At 37.0% G+C, this 22,534-nt stretch overlaps 1 protein-coding gene across 1 annotated transcript in view; it reads left to right on the top strand.

Moving 5' to 3' along the window:
• Trpa1 (transient receptor potential cation channel subfamily A member 1) overlaps positions 1-21,301 on the top strand; it is an 89,450-nt gene extending 68,149 nt beyond the window's left edge. The window contains exons 17-28 of the mRNA XM_004637575.2: positions 725-784; positions 1,267-1,365; positions 3,721-3,791; positions 4,702-4,864; positions 5,779-5,868; positions 7,758-7,927; positions 10,323-10,452; positions 10,940-11,122; positions 13,456-13,524; positions 18,204-18,314; positions 20,058-20,155; positions 20,846-21,301. Of these exons, the coding sequence (XP_004637632.1) occupies positions 725-784; positions 1,267-1,365; positions 3,721-3,791; positions 4,702-4,864; positions 5,779-5,868; positions 7,758-7,927; positions 10,323-10,452; positions 10,940-11,122; positions 13,456-13,524; positions 18,204-18,314; positions 20,058-20,155; positions 20,846-21,056 (1,455 nt within the window). The 3' untranslated portion in view covers positions 21,057-21,301. The remainder of the gene's footprint in view (positions 1-724; positions 785-1,266; positions 1,366-3,720; positions 3,792-4,701; positions 4,865-5,778; positions 5,869-7,757; positions 7,928-10,322; positions 10,453-10,939; positions 11,123-13,455; positions 13,525-18,203; positions 18,315-20,057; positions 20,156-20,845) is intronic.
• The last annotated feature ends 1,233 nt before the right edge of the window (positions 21,302-22,534 follow it).

Genomic DNA, 22,534 nt, shown 5'->3' with positions numbered 1-22,534 from the left:
TTCTAAGAATCATAAATTTGAGCCAACATCTTTGCAGTGATTTAACTTATATGGTCAAAGGTTCCACCAAAATATGACTCCACATACCAGAAGAGTGGCTGAAATTATCCAGTATGTGCGTTTTCTTTGAATTTCTAATGTTAAGTTTCCAAGTTATTTCAACATCTGTCCTCCAGTATTCTGCCCTCTCACTTCTGGACCTATATTCCAGTATTGCTCCTCTAGTAGGTACAGAAACAAACGTAGTGACCTGAACTGGAGCAATCAGGTAAGTCCCAAACCACAGGAAGATATCAGGGCTGGGGTGAAAGAGCTCAATTTGTGAAAATAAACTGTTACTGTTTCATATTCTGAACCAAGTAATCTATATATTCTCTACAAACCAATAAAGACACACAATCTCAGGCAAAAAAAAAAAGTCAATAGAATGTCTCCTATCAAAGTTTAGTAAACATAAAGTTAAAACTTCTATTTAATTTTTAAGCACATGGTATATTTAGAATTACATGACATTTCAGAAAGATACAGAGAGCTTTGTGGAACTTTGTCCCAGAATCTCATACATTATAATTTATCCTTCAGGTTCAAGAAGCAAAGAAAGATAAGGGGAACATTTTGTGCTACTCTAAAAGCAGAGTGAAATCCTTTCTTGTATGTAGTCTGCTGCCTCAGTGTAGCTCAGTGTCTTGCTCAGTGTTTTTCTGCTGTTTTTTCTTTCTCAAAGATTCTTTTAGATTTCTGCATGATACCATCCACAGAGGACAAATCCTGCCAAGATTACCATGTGAGTTGCTTTATTTTGATCATTTGAATTTATTTTATTAAAATTCTTAGAAGAACATAAAAATAGTAATGTAGTAGACTTATGATCTACTGTAGAAAGCAAATATTGATTTCATTCGTTGTATATTATTTACTTGTGAGAATATTTTTACATTGTTTTCCTGAAATTCTTATGTTTATTAGGCTTTGTATTTTCTTTTGTAGTTTTGTGTAGAGAATGAAATTCTAAGAGATCAGAAATAGCTTTTAAGAATTTATTTCTACACCAATGAGTTACAAAGCAACAGAACAATGCTTTTCTATAATATTTACTTTTTAATTTAATATAAAATTGTTCAATTTCTTTTTCTCCTCTTGAAATGATTTGACTCTGAGTCCAAATTTTCAACAGAACCATAGACTTGAACATTTTGCTTCTGAAGAACTACTTTTGGGATCTACTCTAAACTAATAATTGTTTAAAAAATAATTGTGTCTTTACAGATCGAATATAATTTCAGATATCTTCAGTGTCCTTTGGAATTAAACAGAAAATTAGCCCCTGGACAGGAAGTTCGTTATGAGCCTCTTTCAATCCTCAATGTAAGTGTAGTGCTTTTGTTGTCCAGGTAATTTTGCATAACAGTTCCATGCTTCATGGAAAGGGAAGGGGCTGGCAAGCATTGCAGCTTTATAATTCATGTCTAGGCCTGCCATATCGCCTAACCCTTTCCATTTTTTAATAGAGAAAATAATCATTTTCTAATATTTTTATAAAATCATCTTTTTAAAGTTTTACACTTCTGTACTGTTGGTCATGTAGCCACTGACACAACTCAGAAATAAGTAAATCACAGACAACACAGGCAACATTTGTCTACACCTCTGTCCACCTCCCCCTTCCATATTAAAGGTTATCCTCCAGTGTAAGCCACAGCAAATGGCCATAGCTTTCAAGTTTATCCAGTGGCTAGACTCTAAGTAAACTCTGTCCTTTGAGAGATAGTCATATTCTTCTATTTGAATTAATTTGAAGCATACAACATAAATCCGAATTTCCCAAGACTTGGGACTTCGTGGTCTGCTCTCTTCTCAGTAGGCCTCTTCAGTACTTAAATTCAGACACAAATTCAAATCATTCCCTGGTGAAGTTCCCTTCAAAGTGAGATGTTTTGACACATGTTTCATATTCTCTGCATCCCGAGAGAAAAGCCAGGAGTTGGGAAGTTTATCCCCAAGTCTGTTCTGTTCCATAACAAGGAGCCATGGTAATTAATTGCCATGAAGTCACCTCCTGTCATTCATATGATTCTTCTTGAATATACACTCAGCTGAGTTGCACAACTTCCTACCTGAGTTCTAGATACCTCATAAAGGCAATGGTCGTTGGATCACTGTTAGTGTTTCTGTAGAGAAAGGAGGCTCTGAGGCCTCTTATTCCGTCATCTTGCTGACATCAGTTCACCTGTGTGTTTACTGAATGATTAAAAAGTCCATTTAAAGGCATTCTAATAGTTCTTTTTTTTTTGACATATTTTATTTTTTTTATTTTATTTTTTTCTTTTCAAAGTTTTATTGATAAACATATAGCAATGAGACAGTTTCAAATCAAATCAAAAGTACAGTTTCAACAAATAATACACTGCATATATTCTTCTTAGTGGTTAATTGCTGTACAAGATGCAGACTTGTGATCCTACTTACAAACACCATTAGAACAAATCATTCTATTCATTAAGAGAATGCAACTATATATCTATCCCAACCACTTTGAATACACAGATACAAAATGGACATTCATAGTTATACCCCAATTTTTTTTAAGTTCCGTTGTTGAATATTATAGGTGTGTAAACTCAGCAAAATATTCTAAAAGAGTACAGAAGCCCATAATAGCATTGGGTCTTCTGTTTACTTGGCAATGTCAGAAATTATTGACATGAGTCCCCCACAGCTCAACATAACAACATGGCTTTACTTCCTATATTTCATCTTCATACTTTTCTACTGGATGGCTAAGACCAAGGTAAAGCAGAACCTATGCAACAAGAGTTGTAGCTTTTTGGTTTGAGAAGGTCAGTGAAATGCCCTCAGGATTTATCCTGAGATCCTGTACCTCAGATTGTAGAACCTTTGTCAGTGCAGCCATGTGGATGAGTCACGGCCATTGCTTGGCCAATGTGCTCTCTGTGAAAGCCTGAGAGAGTGTCTTCTCCTCATGTGACTCTCCTTAGGCACACTCCACGTCATCGATCAATTTCCTCTTTGGCCCCATAATCTTCTTGATCAGAAAATTTGGGACACTACTGAGGTACATGACGTTACAGTACAAGTTCTCATATGTCCTGAGTCTTAATTGACCTTAGAAGGGTAGGGCCAAAATGTTGGCTTTCCTTGTAGCCCTCCTTTTTCTCTAATTTTGGTCTGCAAACTTAGGTTGTTAACCATCCAGAAGACAAGCTTACTGTTATTATCAAACAATTTAGGCTATCAAGCTTAACCTCACTATTTCACTACATTTCAAACATCTTAGGCATAATAAGGAACAGGTACTTAATAACACATGAAAATTCAAAATCTACAGATTATGTCTACTTACAGAGCTTTCTACTATAAGCTTTTTAAGGAAATACTGAGGGTGCAGCCCTAGCTAATTTATCTTTGATGTCCTTTCTTATCGTAAGATTATCATAAGATTCCTGGGTAAGATTAAAATGCCACATGCCATCTCAGCTAGTCAGAGATGAAGAGATAGACTGAATCACTGAATCAAACAGTTGTACCTACTTAAAACAGTCCTTGTGCTTTTGAAAATTTTCTGATATAAAAATGTTTTAAGATAAGCAAATATTAATTTTAGAATTTCAAAATAAAGTTATAAAAACAAAACTAAAAGCTTACTTTATACTTAGTTGTTTAAAACAATGTATTTTTATTATCTTTTCCCTTATTCCTCAGGTCATGGTACAACACAATCGCATAGAACTTCTCAACCATCCTGTGTGTAAAGAATATTTACTTATGAAATGGTGGGTACTGAGAAGTATTGTTTTTAAGTAAAGTCACCATAATAATCTAGAAATCTTCTAAATGATCATATTTTAAAGGCATATTAATGGCTTAAATATTATTAAAGTTGTGTACTTTGAAAAAGAAATACAATTCTAAGGCAAATTTTGACAATGAAGTTGTTTGACATTAAAATAGTTGAACATTAGAGTTGGTGTTATCTTTGATGCTACATGAATGGTTTGAGGAGAAGAGGAAATCATTACCTCAGACATCAAGAAGCATGTTGGAGGGACCCTGTGGTTTAGTGGATAATGAAACAAGAAGTGTTCTATAGGGGAAAGCACTCGACTTTCAGGTGAAACATGGACTTCATTCATGAGATTTTAGTCATGATTTGCTAAGATATTGAGAGTCCTCTGAAAATTAAAAATGCAAATTATAATTTTTTAAATGTATTTGGTTGTTATAAGGTCTTACTACGCAGCTCAGACTCATAATGATCCTCCTGCTTTTAACCTGTGTAGTGCTGAGATTACAGGTGTGTGCCACCATGCCCAGACTTGTCGCCATCATGCCTGGACTCAGTCACCAGCACAGCTTGAGAGACCGGGGCTGAACCCTGGTCCCTGTGCTTGCCAAAGCAGGTACCTTAGACTGCTGAGCTATCTTGCTGGCCCAAAGATTCCCCCCAACAAGGAACTTTTTTTGGTCTTTTTTTTTTTTTTTTTTTTTTTTTTTCTTTTTGCTTACCAGGAATCAAATTCTGGGCCTCGCATTTCTAGATAGGTGCTGTGACACTGAGCTACACCCTTGGTCCCCAAATAGACCTCTGAAGAAAATTAGAATCACTTTCTTTACAGGTGTTTTAAAATATGTATTTTTATTTGAAGTGCCTCACTCAGTTATGGCTTGCTAATCTTTCTGTAGGTGTGCCTATGGATTTAGGGCCCACATGATGAATCTCGGATCTTACTGTCTTGGCCTCATACCTATGACCCTTCTTGTCATTCATATAAAGCCAGGAACAGCCTTCAATTCAACTGGAATAATCAATGAAACTTATGATCATTTGGAAATATTAGACACTACAGTATGTTAAAATTTCAACTTTTTATAATAAAAGACAATTTAAAATGTATTTTCCTTATTGTTACCATGCCAGTAATAAAACTGTAACATAAAGATTTTGATTATTACGAATAGGCTGTAGAACCATTTCTAAAATCCTTTGTGGAATAAGAAGAAATATAGGTGAATAGGTCAAGGAATGAATGTTTAGTTAATTTTTAACCATGACAAATATAAGCTGCTTAAATTCCAAAATTTAACACTTTAGAATACTTATGTATGTATGCAAATGTATATATGTATGTCTAAAATAAAGCAGATTTATAGTTGCCAGGGACTATGAAGAATAGAAAATGAATAGCATTACTTAGTAACATGGAGTTTCAGTTTGGAATGATGAAGAACCTATAGAACTAGATAATGATGATAGTAGTTTTACATTGAGAATGTAATTAATGCCATTGAACTATAGGATTTAAAATGTAAATAATCATGAATAATGTAAAGCTTTTAAATTTGCACATTTTACATTATGCGTATGTTGTGACAATTTGAAAATTTATTTATTTGCGGTACCAGGGATTGAACTCATGATCTTGCACTTGCCAGGGAAGCACTTATTCTATTGAGTCATCTCCCCGTCCCTGACAATCTGAAAATTACATAGGTGTATAGATTTATATTCCTTTCATTTCAATTGGTAATTTTGAATCTTTCTTAGCAAGGACCTTACAAAATGATCCTATGCCATCTCTACTAGATGAGATGAATATTTACACCACATGGATTGTCCATTTAATTAAGATTTGAAATATATATATATGTATATATATATATATATTAAAGAAAAGAAAATATTTAGTAGTGAGAAATTATGAAACTGCTATTGTCATTTTATATTTTTCATAACTACTGTCTTTTTTCTTATTGTTTCAGAATTCATATTCAATAAAAGTTTGTATGATTTTGGTTTTTCTATCAAGTATATTTGGATATTGCAAAGAAGTGGTCCAAATTTTCCAACAGGTATGCAATATATTTTCGATCTACAAAAATGAAAATAGTATATTAATTGACAAAAGTATTATAATAAAATTATATAGGTAATATACGTATTGTAAACAATAAGCATAAACTTCACAATACAGTAATCAGATGATTTTAGGTACATCAAACCTTTTGATCTATCTGAAAAAGAACCACTCCGGATGGTCATCTCTGGCTACAAATGATTATTATGAATGACTTTGCTGAGTCTTTTTCATTTTAAGTATTTTGCTGCCATAGATTTTGAATTTTATAATTTTAGATGTAAATATTTATTTTAAAAACTTATCTGGGGCTGGGGAGATGGCTCAGTGGAATAAGCGCTTCCCTGGCAAGCGCAAGGGCCTGAGTTCAATCCCCGGTTCTGCAAAAAAATAATTAATTAATTAATTAGTTAAAATTAAAATTAAAAAAAAAAAAAAACTTATCTGGCTCCGGAGTCCATCTCAAATGAGTCTGTCTTTCACATTTTTTCTAAATATAATGCTATTTTTAATGGGTAAAATTCTAAGTTATAATAAAGTTTGAAAACTTTTTATGCCTTGAGTTTTTACTTCACAGTTCATCTTTTGATAGGGTAAGACAAGCTTTTATCAAAACTATTTTTTTTTCATGTATTTGGTTCAGGGTCCACAGGGTCTACAGGGCCTCACTACATAGATTGGACTCCTAGTGATCCTCCTGTTTTCAGCCTCCCAAGCACTGGGACTACAGGCGCATACCCCCAAGTTCAGTCTAAATCACCATCTCAGCGTGCCCCAGGGGTGGAGCTCACACAGCACGTCAGGGATTGAACCCAGGCAGCTAGGCCCTGCCTAAACAGGTGCATTAGTTCACTGAGCTATCTGACCATCCCAGAACTAAAAATTATGTCAATTGTTTTCATTCCTTGCTTTGATAGATAAATTACCTAAGTCCCTTATTTTTTCTTCTCCTGTTTTCCTTTTTTCTTTTTTTTGTACCAGTAATTGAACTCATGACCTTGCATTTGCCATGCAGGCACTGTGCCATTAAGCCATACCTCCGGCAAGTCCTTTATTTCTAATAAATATTTAAAGACTTATACACTTTTATGTACTTGTCAATATTATTTTAAGACATATATTTCTTATGTAGCACCTCATTCTCAGTGAAAAATTTTTGTTACATCATACAAGCTTGTGGATATTTGTATTAAAGAAAGTTGATAAAATGTTTTGTATTATACATTTTATATATTTAAGTAAATTTTCACAATTCTAAGAGTTAAACTGTGTTTTCTGTTTGAGTTTAAACAATTTTAGATCATACTATTCAATTTATCATTTTATTTTTTTATTTGTTTGAAATGAAAACTCTAGATTATAGTTTAAATTGAACTATAAAGTATCATGACTTCTCTATCAGATGTGATATTTACATTTTCTTGAGATGTAAATATTTTACAAGTGAGAAAGTTAATGTCCAAAACATAATCTTCCTGAATACCATTATGATTTATTTATATTTCCTGATTAAGTGTCAGAACAAGTTTCAAACTCCTTTATAAGTGGCTTTAGTTCTTATTATAGAGATCTACATGCATGTCCTTACATCCACCAAAGATCTCAGGAACTGCTAAACCAATTTGCAGTCTCTTAGAGATTTCCTTAAGGTAGAGCATTGTCCACAGGGAAAGTCCAAAAACATGTAGGATTTCCTTCAATACCAGACTTCCTTAATACTGGTGAGCCTGTGACTGAACTAGCTCCAACCCTGACCCATACATGAAGTGTTCTTAAGTCCACTCAGAGTGGCAGGAGGAGGTCAATGGCCTTCACCGTATGTATAACCATCCATAAGATGCCAAGTATCCATATGTCATAGTCCTCTGTTCTTTATAATTCCAGAAAAGAAATTACTTCTTAGACTACAACAATGCTCTGGAATGGATTATCTACACGAAGAGCATCATTTTTGTGCTGCCCTTGTTCGTTAGCATCCCGGCATACGTGCAGTGGCAATGTGGAGCAATTGCAATATTCTTCTATTGGATGAACTTCTTAATGTATCTTCAAAGGTAAAACCAGACTGAATGCTTTCCATAACTCTTAAGCAATTTTATCAATGATATACTTCATGAATTTAGAATTGTCTTATGCCTATTCTCAAGTTTTGTATGCATATATTTTGTATCTTGTTTAAAAAAAGGGGAGGCTGAGAAGTTTCTGGAATTCAGAACACGAGTATAGGCCAGGATTTCTGAGGCTCAGCATGGTTGAAATTGTGGTTTAGTGTTTTGTTTTGTTTTTGGTGTATGTGTGTGTGTGTAGTGGTGTGGGGGGATGTCATCTTTTGTGTTGTAGTGTTCAGAATATCCCTAGCTTCTCCATTTGGGATGTTCATTTGTGGCAGTCAAAAAATATCCAGGCCTTACCATGTCTCCTTAGTGCCCTGTCTGCCTAGGATGAAGCTCCTTTGTTTGGACAAATCTAGATTAAATGTAGAGATTAAATGAAGTGAAATGTTTCCTTTCCTTGTTTTACCTGATATTATTTCATACGCATTTACCTTGCATTGACACTTTCAAAATGAAGTGATAAGTGGTGGAAAGAATGAAAGATATATAAAAATAAAAGTCATATAAAAATAGTATAAGTCCAAAGAATCTAACTCAAGAGAGGGAAGACAGATTGATTCTCTTACCTGTCACAATTACTAACATTAAGCATTACTTCATACAGTCTTCTTTAATAAGAAGTAAATGTCATTATGTTCCCTTTCAAAAGAAGCTGAAGCAACAAGCCAAAAGCTGGTGAAGATCTCAGCAAAAAGTCAAGACATAGGCCTTTACTGGAGTCTTCTGCCACCATGGGCCATGCTTTTCCTTCCTTTTCACCTACACTGCCGTGTCACGAGCACAGTGATGCTGAGTAGAGCCTGGTTACTTGGAGAGGCTGCAGTGTGTTGGAAAGAACTGTGGCCCATGGGTAAACAGAACTCAGCTGAAGCCCAGGCAGTGCTGCTCCCTGTTTTGATTACTATCAGTGACTCTGTGGATTGCTAGACATTTCTGAAGTACTTTTCATCTGTTTAAAATTGTTATTTTATTTTTTGATGGACCCGTAATAGGTGTCCATAGTTACCAAACACAGTATGAAGCTTTGAATCATGTACATATTGAATAATGACAGTTTTAAAATTTTGTGATTCCTTTCCTTCAACAAATTGCATATAGTGAAGGATGTCTCAGTTACTTTTCTGCTCACTGAGGCTAGCTATCCAACACCCACAAATGAAGGGAGAAAAGGTTGATTTTGGCTCACAGTTCACAGGTTTCAATGCATAGTTAGCCAGCCCTAAGGCAGGATGGAATGGTAGAGAACAGTTCATGGTTAACAGAAGACAGAGGTAGAAGGCACCAATCAAGGGAGCTAACAGCAACAAGCCTCTTTCGGTCCCTTATATTATATCTAGGGAAGGTGGAACTTGTGCCCTTAATCCTAGTGCCCTTAATTCTAGCATTCTACTGTGAATCATCCCAGTGTCACACACTCTAAATCCAGCCTCTTCTAAAAAAAGTCCTATTTTTGACCACATGAACCTTTGCGGGGGGGGGGGGGGGGGGGAAGAGGGGATGGACATCCAGACATAAGCTAGAACAAAGGAAGAATATCAGCTAGTGACCAAATGACATATCCAACATTTATCCAGTATTTTACAATTTAGGGGTACTAGGGTGCTAAGCCAGAGAAGGAAACAAAAAAGTTCAAGAAGTGAGAATGTGGATCATGCATTTTATGTCCTATTATAGGTGCCTTAGGAACATAACTATGATATCCTACACAATTTATCTCTAATTCCTTTATCAAGCATTGGTTATCATTTTCTTTGACACAGAACACTATATTTTTTTTAATGTCATGGTTTTAGTAAAATAATATCCAGTGGTCACTTTAAGTGATGAAAGATAAACATGACCAGGAAAGAAAGAAAGAGTTTGATAAAGCTTGAAAGGATAATCTGGTCATTCACAAATTTTCATATTTTTTTTTGATGGATGAAAAGTCCGGTATGAGGGAGTAACCACTTGAGCTAAAGCCAACCTGGATTGGACCCCCAGCCTCTGTGCCTGCTTGCAGTCATTTTAATCCACTGAGCTATTTGGCCGGCCCATTCTGTTTTTGAAAATAACTTCTCAACTATCTAATGTATGAAACTCAGTACCAGACTGAATGAATGATATATTTTGTCACTTAAACCAGGCATGATGGTGCACACCTATAATGCCAGCACCCAGAAGGCTGAGGAAGGAGGATTGCCATGAATTTGAGGCCAGCCTGGACTGCACAGCAGGTTCAAGGCCAGCCTACACCATATAGCGAGACCCTGTTTCAAAACAAAACAAAAATTTTATCATTTAATAAAATATTTGCTGACCATCAAAGTAAGTGTTTTATTTTTTCCTTCTCTAGGTTTGAAAATTGTGGAATCTTTATTGTTATGTTGGAGGTAATTTTCAAAACTTTGTTGAGGTCAACAGGAGTATTTATTTTTCTTCTTTTGGCTTTTGGACTCAGCTTTTATGTCCTTCTAAATGCACAGGTAATTTGTTGAAACTGTACTTTCGATTTGATTTGAAACTGTCTCATTGCTATATGTTTATCAATAAAACTTTGAAAAGAAAAAAAATGCACAGGTAAGGCAATTGTATCTATTGTTGATTTCATCACTGTGAATATTGGAAATATATATGTATATATATATGTATATATTTAAGTCTCAGTGACCTACAGCATTAATAATCAAAAGAATATTAGAGTAATTAATATTTTCTATCATGTAGATTTCAAGTGGTTTCTATTTCAAAAATTTACAGATTAAATTTTTGCCACTGTCAAAAATTTGTAGATAATGCACAAATTTGTTGTATAAAATAAAAGAACTTTTTCATGACTTTCCTATAGTTTATTAACATTAATTTGGACTGCATTTCAATAGCTATATGCCTATGACTTCTTAAAATATTCTTATATTTTACTTTCATTACACATATTTTGCATTTCACTTTCACCGTTCCCTCTTTTCTCAGGATGCCTTCAGCTCCCCACTGCTTTCGTTGGTCCAGACCTTCATCATGATGCTAGGAGATGTCAATTATCGAGATGCGTACCTTGAGCCTTTTTTGAGAAAGGAACTGGCATATCCAGTCCTATCTTTTGCACAACTTGTTGCCTTCACAATGGTTGTCCCAATCGTCCTAATGAATTTACTTGTAAGTAATTTATTCTTGTGTTTTCTGTTTGTTGATCAACTGAACATTTAATAGCAATAATTATTCTTAAGAAATTATTCTTGGGGCCGCGGAGATGGCTCAGTGGAATAAGTGCTTCCCTGGCAAGCACAAGGGCCTGAGTTGAATCGCCGGTTTCACAAGAAAAAAAGAAATTATTCTTAATTTTTAATGTCCCTGTGTTGGAGAAGGCAGCTGTGTTAGACAGGTTCATGTCACTGAAACAAATATCTGAGGCAAAAAACTTAGAAAGAGAAAGTTCTTCTGCAGCTTCCAGTTTTGGAGGTTCAGAGGCCTCATGTCTGTATCAGCTCAGTTCTGGCCAGGACAGAAGATGCTGGCATGTATTAGTGTTGGGATACCCACAGGAATAAAATAATCACATCTTAAGCTGGAGGGGTGGGGGAGACAGAGAGAGACAGACAGACAGACAGAAACAGAGTAAGACCGAGAGACAGAGACAGAGACAGAGACAGAGACAGAGAGACAGAGAGAGCAAAGATGGGCAGTGCCACAGAATCCCTTTTATGGGCATACCTAGTGACCTAAGGTCTTCCTGTAAGGCCTCACCTTTTAGTAGTGCAAGGTATCTTCCATATACTGACACTCTGGGACCCAGTACTTTACATACTGGTTTGTGTTGGGAGACATTCAGTACCTAAGCAATAACAATAGAGAAAGAGCCACTAAAACATCCACTCATTCAACATTTATCTAGAGTGTTAGGCACATCAGGAAATTAGGTAATCAACAAATAAGTATGTACCACAGTGTAGGAGGGGTAACATGCTATGAAGAACTAGGAAGCTGAGTAAGACAATTAAGATGAAGGTGCAGACTGATTTTTTTTTTTTTTTTTTTTTTTGGTGGAACCAGGGATTGAACTCAGTCCTTTGCGCTTGCCAGGGAAGCGCTTATTCCACTGAGCCATCTCCCAGACTGCTTTGGAGCAAGGGACGGGGGCAGAGTTTAGGCACAACCTTCACTGAGGGTATTGCCTGCACCCCTAAGTCTCTCACATATCTAACTAGGTCAAAGCAGATTTAGGCATACATTTCCACATGGGAATTTCTAGGGAGTGTTCTAAAACCAAGAGCATTTTGGCTGATGCAGGCAGAAGTGGATCATGGCTCCAGGTCCACAGAGAGCCCTAAGGGCTCTTTTTTTCCATCCGTTTGTACATGCTTTTACATGTCTTTTTAGCAAGTAGATGATTGGCTTTGATGGGATCTCTTGGGAGCAGGAGAGAACCTCCTTTTAAAGGCTTGCAAACTAAAATCCAAAAGCTGGGTGTAGCGGTGCGTAGCTGTAACTCCAGAACTCTTACGGCTGAGGGAGGAGGATCACAAGTTCCATCCCAGCCTGGGCAACTCAGCAACTTACTGAGACTGTGGTACAAAGTAAAACATTTTTTAAAAAGAAAAAGAAAAAAGAGCTGAAGAGGTAGCTTAGTGAGAAAGTTCTGGGCTCTACCTCAATATCGAAAAACAAAACACCAAAACCTGAACACTGCCAAATTAAAGCCTCTGCTGAACACATGCTAGTTCTCAGTGCTAGTCTGAAATTTATTTAGTATTTTCTCACTGCTCATTCATTTAGCAAAATTACATAGGCTTTGCAGTGTTCTGTACAGTATAGTAGCAAATATTATACACAGTCACTACTAGTAGACCACATGTCCACTCCTCCAGTTTGGCCAGAGAACTCCTGTTATGGTTTGAATATTTGTAACCCTTCAAAATTTACACATAGACACCTGATCCCAAACATGTAGTATTTAAAGGTGAGGCCTTTGAAAGATATAGGGGCTGATCGGATAGCTCAACAGACTAAAGCACCTACTTAGGCAGAGTGCAGAGGCCTGTGTTCAATCTGGCCTGCACTGCTGGCCCTGCCCCCAGGGTGCACTGAGATTTTGATCGAGACTGGGCATGGTGGTGCACACCTGTAATCCCAGCACTTGGGAGGCTGAGAACAGGAGAATCATTGAGTCCGATGTGTGTAGTGAGACCCTGTAGACTCTGTACTAAAATGCAAAAACAAAAATGAGTAAACTATGAGTCCTTGTGAATACATGAAGGAGCTTCTTCATAGCACTGTCTAGGATGGATGGACGCTCATCAGACATTCAATCTCCTGGTGTCTTTATTTCAGATTTCCCAGCCTCTAGGACTGAGAACAATAAATTTAAGCTGTATCTGAATTCCTTTGTTGAAGGTTTTCTTTCTTATGGAAGACTGAATGGCCTGAGACCTTAAGCACATTTTTAAGCAGACAATTACAATGTCACGGTTAAACTTTGTGTCATATTTCAGATTGGCTTAGCAGTTGGTGACATCGCTGAGGTCCAGAAACATGCATCACTGAAGAGGATTGCTATGCAAGTAAGTGCTATGTTTATTTAGCATTTATGGACATTGATGCGACTGCAATTATTTGCAACCAGGAATAGCTGACTTTCTGAGAACAGTGTTTTAATGTGGATATTTTCTCAGTACTGATCTATGTAATCCTGTATCCATGTGTTTTTTGGCATAATAAAAGTAGCAAGACTAGGGTATTTTCCAAGCAAGACTATTGGACAATATCCTAGTGTAACTGAGAAATTACCTGAGCCCCTATTTATGCCAACATGTGGCCAAATGCACAGCTAGTTGCTAGACTAGAAACTTCAACGGAGTGAAGTGCTATATTTTGTCTAGCCCAGCTGGTTTTATTAAATAATTTTATTGAGAAACAAATAACATTGAGACATCAGTTTCAAAACTGATTACTGGCACAGTTTCAATAATTAATACATTGTATATTGTTTTCTTAGTGGTTATTTATTGTACAAGATGCAGACATGATATCCTGTCCACAGACAGTATTAGAACAAATCTCTCTATTCATTGAATTAAGAGAGTGCAGCTATATATCTATCCTAACTATTTTGAGTATACAGATATAAAATGGTCCTTCATTTGTATCCCCTTTTTTGGTTAGTTTTGTCAGAGAAGGGCATTCCATTGTCATTTAAATATTGTAGGTATGTGAATTCAGCAAAATATTCCAATGTAGTCCAGTAGTCCATAATAGTAGTGGGTTATCTGCAGAACTGGCAATGTTAGAAGTTGTTGACTTGAGCCTTTTACAGCTCAGCATATTAATATGGCTTTACTTTTTATACTTTGTTTTTATACTTTTCTGCTGGATGGTTAAGTCCAGGGTAAAGCAAGACCTATATAACAAGAAATGTAACTTTTGTATCTGATAAGGTCTGTCAGATCCCCTCAGGATTTACCCTGAAACCCTGTACCGCAGCTTGTAGATCCTTTGTCAGCGTCAGCCATGAGGATGAGTCACGGCCATTGCTCTCTTTTGAAAGCAACTCTTCATACTTTATATGGAAGCACATGGTCCCAATATCATGTTTTATATTGAAGCTTTGACTATATCCATATAGTGTTGTTCTCTTGTGGTATCCCTTTATTTTTCTAAACAATTTGATATAAAATTTGCTAAAGTCCAAAGTTACCGGGCAGTTACTTGGCTACTAAAACTTCTGAGGTACTTCTACATCATCAAAAGTTAATTTTTAATTGTATGATCTTTACATTTCAAATTTGAATGAGAACACTTGATGCTTCAAGAAAACCTGCTGAGCAGTTGAATATACGCATTTGAATTTTTTTTTTTTTTTTTTTTTTTTTTTTGGAACCAGGGATTGAACTCAGTCCCGTGTGCTTGCTAGGGAAGCGCTTATTCAATTGAGCCATCTCCCCAGCCTCCTGCATTTGGAAATTTATGCCATTTCAAGGGGAAAAAATCTTGCTAAGATAGAAATTTCTTTTTATGCTCATCTTTTACTTTCTTTTCCACAATTCTGATGATTTTTATTCCGCTAAACATGTGCCTTTAGTTACTCAGAAAACAGTGTCCTAAAATGTGGCATTTATAAAGTGCAGTATAACTTAGCAAGGGAAGTAAATGAACCTGATGACTGACTTTATTAAGTAAAATATACCTGCATATTACACTGGCTAGACAATCAGAAAGGGTGGCTAGCCCAGAGGACAGGGAGCTAGCTCAGGGGCCTAAGTGCCTGCCTGACAAGCACAAGATCCTGAGTTCAATCCCTCGTACCAAAACAACCACAAGATGCATTCAGTGAATGAAAGATAAAATCAACTTAGAATCTTTCTCAAGTACCATGATCTGTGACTGAGCTATTCATTGTACAGAGAGCCTAAAAGTCAGAAAATTGAAAAATATACATAATTTAATGTTTATCAGGCACAGAAAGTAATTCAAAAGTAATTAAAGCAATGCTACCTAGGAGGAGTAGGATGAGCCAGAATGACAGGAAGGTGGCTTTGCAAAGGGCAGCGGGACTGTTCCAGAAAGGATGGGCCCAGGAGAAAGGAGCCCAAGCAGAACTGGGGGAAATTGCTGAGGTACCACAACAGACCCCCTCACCCAGAGGGTGGTTCCAGTGAGACCATGACAGGGATGTGAAAGATGGCATGTTTTATTCAAAAACAAGAAAGGCTTTAGATTTGAAAGAAATGGTGGTAGTGATGAACTCTTTCAAGTTGTTTTTTCAATCAGTTGAGAATAAAAATGAACATAGTAGTGTATTTAAGTTGATGTGAGGTTATTCTGGTTTAGTGGGGGAAAGGTCAGAGGAAGCAGGACCTAATGAATGGTTATTAGTCTAATAAAGATGGACCTTAAGTCTCCAGGTGGGCGGATAAGGAGAGAGAATGCACAACCTTCTCGGCAGGCCTGTCAGCAGTTCAGCACCTCATAACTGTCTTAGTAATGCTTCAAAATACCAGGAGAAATAACTAAACACACTAGGTTCAATGTCTTGTGAAACAGCAGGGTTGAGTGAAAAAGGTACCATCTAATAGTGCTTGTTCCCTAAAATCAAGACCCCACACTGTCTCTCCACATTTGGAAGAGTCAACAAGCACTGACTAGAGGAGGGGAAACATTCTGTCCTCTTGCCCCAGACCTATATCTTAAGCAACTCTCTGATTCATTTAGGAGCTTTAGGTGGAGCTTACAACAGGACAGGGACAGAAGGAAGCTGGCAATAGTGCATCCCGTGCAGGGCCACTTAGACTTTTCCTAAGCGTTTCCTAAGTACCAGGAGCTAGAGAAATCCTGGGACCCTGTGCGCTAGGTGATTTTTTTTCATTATGAGATCTGTGGGTTCTTTGGGGACAGAGGTTTGGAGCTGTTTAGCTTCTTTTTAACACTGTTATCTGTACTATCCAACATAGAGCCCACAACTGGACCCAATTTTTCATAAAAATTTCTTTCCTGCCACCAGTTGGGAAGGGAACACATCTGACTCATCAATGGAGAAAGCTCACAGCGAGGGGAGGTGAAGATCCCACCTTAGCCCAAGTGAGGTCATTCTTGGTGGGTCCTGCCACACTGCACGTGTGACCTGCGGCTCTGCTTGTCAATTACCCAGGCTCTATTAGAGATGCAACCTGGCCAGCCTTTATAGACAATGAACAATGTCCTTTAGTTGTTGGCCAACAATGGAGTAAATCTTTTCCAATTGACTTTGGGTGAATAAATAATAATATGTGACCTCCAAAAAATATATGGCAAGGAGAAAGGAGTAGTATGCTAAAGACCCAAGGAAGGAAAAGAAGTAAAAACATACTATAGAAAATACATAGCTGGTATTGAACACAAAGTACAAAAGAATGTAGTTTTTTTTCTTAAAATTGAAACTATAATACAATGTATTAATGGTGGTGAACATATAAAAATAGCAAGGAAAAGCCAGATCATGAATGTGGTATAGGAAGCATTGGGGACTACAGTTTTAACCAGTATAGTCTGGGAGTTCTTACCTTCTAAAATGCTATAAATGAGCTAAAGTGTGTATTGAAAAGCATATAGTTTAGAATAGAAAGCAAGTCTCACTGTGTGGTGCTTACAACACACAGTATACCTAAAGAACAGACATAATACACACACATACAGAGAGAGAGAGAGAGAGAGAGAGAGAGAGAGAGAGAGAGAGAGAGAGAGGCTATTTAAAGAATCAAAGATAAATTTGGGAAATACTGAAAATATGATAATTTCAAAGAGAAATATTGAAAATATGATAATTAAACTACATGTAGGGTCTGGCGAGATAGCTCAACAGACTAAAGCGCCTGCTTATGCAAGCTTAGGCAAGCTCAAGGATCACAGTTTGATCCCTGGCACCACATGATGCGCTAGCCCCACCCCCAGGGCTGGCTGAGCCAGCCAGAGTCCTGGCGTAGTGGTGTGCACCTGTAATCCCAGGTCTGGAGAGGCCGAAAGCAGGAGGATAACCACTAGTCCAAGCTGTGTAGTGAGATCCTATAACAACTAAATACATTAAAATAAATAAATAAATAACATGTAAACCCAAAGAAGAGACATTGATGAGATAAAATATTATACCCCTAAAAATAAAAATTACACTTCATATATCTCACAAATAAACCATTTACACCTGATAATGTAACATTAAAATTCCTTGAATACTTAGATATAGTGATTCTCTCTCCCTCCCTCCCTCCCTCCTCCTCTTCCTCCTCCTCCTCCTCCTCCTCCTCCTTCTTCTTCCTCTCTCTTTCTCTGGTGCTTTTTGCATTCCCCCAATTCATCACTGTTTTCTCTTGTCCTGGATACATATTCACCCCATTCACACATTTTGGACTTCCTCACTCTGTGTATATTGTAGTATTTTAATGTCCCAAAGGTAGAACTGTCCTTTTCTTCTTGTCTCTCCAATGTTGATCATAGTCTCTGCACAATAAATACAGGCTGTGTTAACTGAACTCCTTAACAATGTGCCCCCCCCACCTGCCAATTGTTTTCCTTATCTTGTAGGTAGATGAGGTAACAGGAAGGGTCTGTGACCAGTTGCAGTATGAGGAATCCCACCCAGCCCAGTTGCTGAATACTAATCCACACCCAGCAATCAGTTTTCATTTTGCTGTACTAATGGTGGCTTCCATGTTCTGTAAGCATTACGGATACTAATCAATAATTCTGTCCACAAATATAAAATACATTTTAGGTAGAACTTCACACCAGCTTAGAAAAAAAGCTGCCCATTTGCTTCTTGCGCAAAGTGGAACAGAAGTCCATCGTCGTGTATCCCAACAGGCCCAGATATGGACGGATGCTTGTAAGTACGCTCAGAAAACAACAGCCTAACAAACATGAGGGTGCGCAACCTTCCTCCACTGCATTATCTTGATAGTGCCTTTTTATAGACTTTGACCCTCCAAGAAATAGTTGTACTTTTGTTAAAAGTAGTGACTAATCCAGTGTGAAAGCCCTGTGCCTCGTGCAGGGAGCTGCTTGTTCTCCATTTCCAGGTAGCTCAGCTGGAGTATGTGTGTTAAATACTCCATGTCCTTATGAGTGCAGAGAGGTGGGTGACCCAGCTGCGCCTTTTCATTCCTTGCAGGTGTACTTTGTTTTTTCTTAGTCATTTGCCACCTACATTTATATGTGTAGATAAATGTACATGTATGTAGGGTGCGTGAATATGTCCAAGCGTTTATGAAACATACAATAAGAACACACATATACATGTACACAAGAATTTCCTCTATGGAAAACACAAATAGTGATTTAAAAACCAACCTGGGCCAATACACTGTTATGGAAAAGTGGGCATATTAAGAGTCAGAAATTCTGGGTGCTAATACTGACCAGATCTGGGCTTCCCAGCTCTAGGATTATTCTTGAGTTCTTTGCAAGTTTATTTTCCCTTATGTAGTCATACAACAAGTTGATCTAAGTATCAGTCTAGGGTTTGTTCTAACTTCACAGCATTTCCTTGTCCTGTTTCACTTATGTCCATGGTTCCAGTTGCTACCTAAGTGGAGTGCTTGCAACTCGTTTCTCTATCCCAGAGCCTGTCTTGGAGTTGGAGGCTTGTATACCTCACTGCCAACTTGACAGCTTCATTTGTACATCTCAAAGCTAATTGACAATCAGAGTGTTCAGCACCACACTTGCTTCACCTCATTTTTCTACTTACATGGGGAAGGAGTGAAAAAATCCTTGTCCATCGCAAATATTCTTCATTGTGATTAATATCAACACCAGGCATTTCCTCGTAAACCAGCCACACCAGAGGCAGCCATGACAGTCTCCTCCACTTCCTCTCCCCTGAAGTCCACTCCAGCCCTTATTTGGTCCACTGACTTCCTGGGTGACCTGTGGCTGTCACCAGGCCGTCGTCTCTTGCCTACCCTCCTAGAGGTATCTCATTCTTGACCATTTCACATCTACATCTTCCCTTGATCTTTTTTTGCCCACCCAGGGTTTAAAGGACACCAAACTTAGCAGGAGGTTTGTCTCAGTGTAGAATGCTCACTTGGCATGCACAGAGTATGTGTACAACACCCCATGTCCTACCTGGAAGTGGAGAACAATGGCTCCAATTCTTGGCACCACATATACACACACACGGACTAAATTTAAAACATTGCTAAAATTATATTCCATAAACTTCCCTATGTGAAATTTTGTTCCTGAGTTCAGTTTTGTTGGTTAAAAATGTGAAAAATATTTTAAGAATTAAGAAATCTTGTATCGACTGGCATCACCCATGTGATCATTTTTCATGAGAATTTATAAAATGATCCCATTCAACCTTTTCAAAAACAATCCTGTAGACCATTTTATGTCTTCTACATTGTTTATACAATTTTTATTTTCCTTTTGTGTATAATTTCACTATATAGATTTTTAATGGCTGTTCCTCAGAGTAGACTTTTACCTCTTTGAGGACCACAGAGTAGTTTATGAATACTTGTGCTATCCAGCCTGGCATGGTGTTAGGATTCTGGCATACGTGTGGCAGATATCTCCTGAAGTGAATCACCTTTAGTAACTATTATGTCTTATCCCACAGCGTTTATTTCATTATTTTTTTGGTATCCAAGAAGCAAAACAAGAAATACCAAATACTGATACATGTTTAGAATTGGAAATGCTGAAACAGAAATACCGGTATGTGTTTTTCCTTCTGTTTGTACTGGAGAAATTAAAAACAGAAGTAATAATTCAGAGTATACAGTTATGTTCATGTCAGTATTTTTTGCATTTAGTTATGATTTAATGTTTGAATAGCTAGTGTATTGAGAATTGTGGGACATCTTTTATACCTAACACCTTACTGCTGCTGTTCCCAGTTTGCTTTCCAAAGAATAAATGAGTGAAAGTTAGATGCTGATTTTCTTAATCTTGGAAACATTCATTATCATTGATAATGAAGAGAGGACTCTTCTGAGTTGTCTGACTTTATACAGCAAACCTCTGACAGCCTTCAAAGACTCATAGAGTAATTATATGGAAAATAATAATTAGGTATCAGGGTTGTTGGATTTGCTTACCTGAATTTAAAGCCATATTCAACTGTTTACAAACTCTGTGACTCTCGGGAAAGGTACTTAACTTTTCTGTGTAGAGTTCCTTGTCTATAAGCTGAAAACAACAACCAGCCATGCACTAATCATGTAACTTCCAGAAAAATCACTTGAATTTCAAAAAATATGTATTTGGTGGAGGGAATATAAATACCACAAGGCTGTAATCTAAGTAGTTAATCAGATATAAAACACTTATAGCACCTGTGTCTACCTACATTCAGATGTCAAAAGAAGTAGAAACAAATTCACAAAACATACATTTTTCTTTTAGGCTAAAGGACCTCACTTCTCTCTTGGAAAAGCAGCATGAGCTAATTAAACTCATCATTCAGAAGATGGAGATCATCTCTGAAACTGAGGATGAAGATAACCACTCTTCTTTCCAAGACAGGTTCAAAAAAGAGCGTCTAGAGCAAATGAACAGCAAATGGAATTTTGTTTTAAGAGCAGTTAAGACAAAACCACACTCTCCTAAGGAATAGCCACGCACACCTTAGTGGGGCTTCTTAGGGGTGGAAAGCTATATGGTTTATTGCTTCTAATTTTAATTTACAAGAGTGAGAAAGAAGCAGAAATCTGATTGATCTCACTATAGAGAAAACTATGGTTCCCACAGTCTGTGTCAGAGTAAAGTGCTTCTCCCTATTCATATTTTCTGGCAACCACTGTCTATTAATAATATTTTCGCTAAAATGTTCAAGTTGGACTTTCATGAAAAGTAATCATATTATTTGAATGGATAGGAAACAGATTTTCTAGAACATATACTTTAAAGGTCAAAGAGTGATAAGTGTAGTTATTAAGATAGAGTACAAATGTCAACCCTCTATTCCCACTTGATAATAATATAGCATGAGATGCCTTAGATAATAGTCTGAAGTATTAGGTTTAGTGCTAATGTGGAAAACCCTACTGTGGCAGAAGAACCTGTGGGTGGCGTCCAGTGTACTCTGTTCCTGCTGTGATCCCTGGCTGTTCCCTTCATGTCGGTCCCTGCACATCTGATGTCCCTTGGAGCCATACAGCTGAAGTCTAATATTGAGGGCATGCATGAATTTTACTTCAGATGGCATGTGTTAATTCTGTATTTCTTGTTTCAGTGATCAGAATAAACAAAATCAATAATGATTCCTTGGGGATGATGTGCACCTTTTACTACATTTTGATGTGTGAGATTTGCAAAAATGCCATCTGTCCTTTATTCTTTTGCTATCTAGTAGAAAGCATGAATCAATAACACATTTTCTCGTTGATCTTTACGAGGTCCTTCACATTTTCTTTCCCCCCTCATCCTGATTCTCATGTTTATTCCCTCACTGTCTTCAGGAGATGCCCACTCCAATTAATATATCCCTGGCTATGTATATGGCCTTGTATTATATTGTAACCGTGTTTTTTAATTTTTTTTTATTTTTAAATAATACAAAATAGAGGTGGAAAAAAAACAGCCTTATAAATAATACAAGATTTCATTAAACAAAGTAATAGGAATTAAACAATGGTTGCTGTATTACATGATGCTATTTTCAAATCAGTTGTTCAGATTACCAGATATAAATGTGCAAGATTCGTGTAAAGATAAACAAAACAAAAAAGACAAAACAAAGAAGTTATAAGAAATTCAGGGGCTGGGGAGATAGCTTAGTAGAATAAGTACCTGCTTGGCAAGTACAAGGGCCTGAGTTCAATCTCTGATTCTGCAAAAATAAAAAAAAAAGTTCAAAAGAGGAAGAAAAAAATCAGAGTAAAAACATTTAAGCATTGACTGCTCCTTTCAAAAGACCAGCAAAAATCAACCATACACTAATCCAAACTATTCTGCATATATATTTTGAGTGCTTTTGCTGTGCATGAATGTAATAATTTTGTGGTTTTTGCTGTCTTACTCTTTCCCACCGGACACTATGTTTGCAAGATAAAACTGCTACCATATGTGCATGTAGCACAGAACCCCCAACAG

Source organism: Octodon degus, unplaced genomic scaffold, assembly GCF_000260255.1.
Source record: "Octodon degus isolate 3935 unplaced genomic scaffold, OctDeg1.0 scaffold00091, whole genome shotgun sequence".
Lineage (NCBI taxonomy): Eukaryota > Metazoa > Chordata > Mammalia > Rodentia > Octodontidae > Octodon > Octodon degus.
This window is presented reverse-complemented; position numbering and strand designations above follow the sequence as displayed.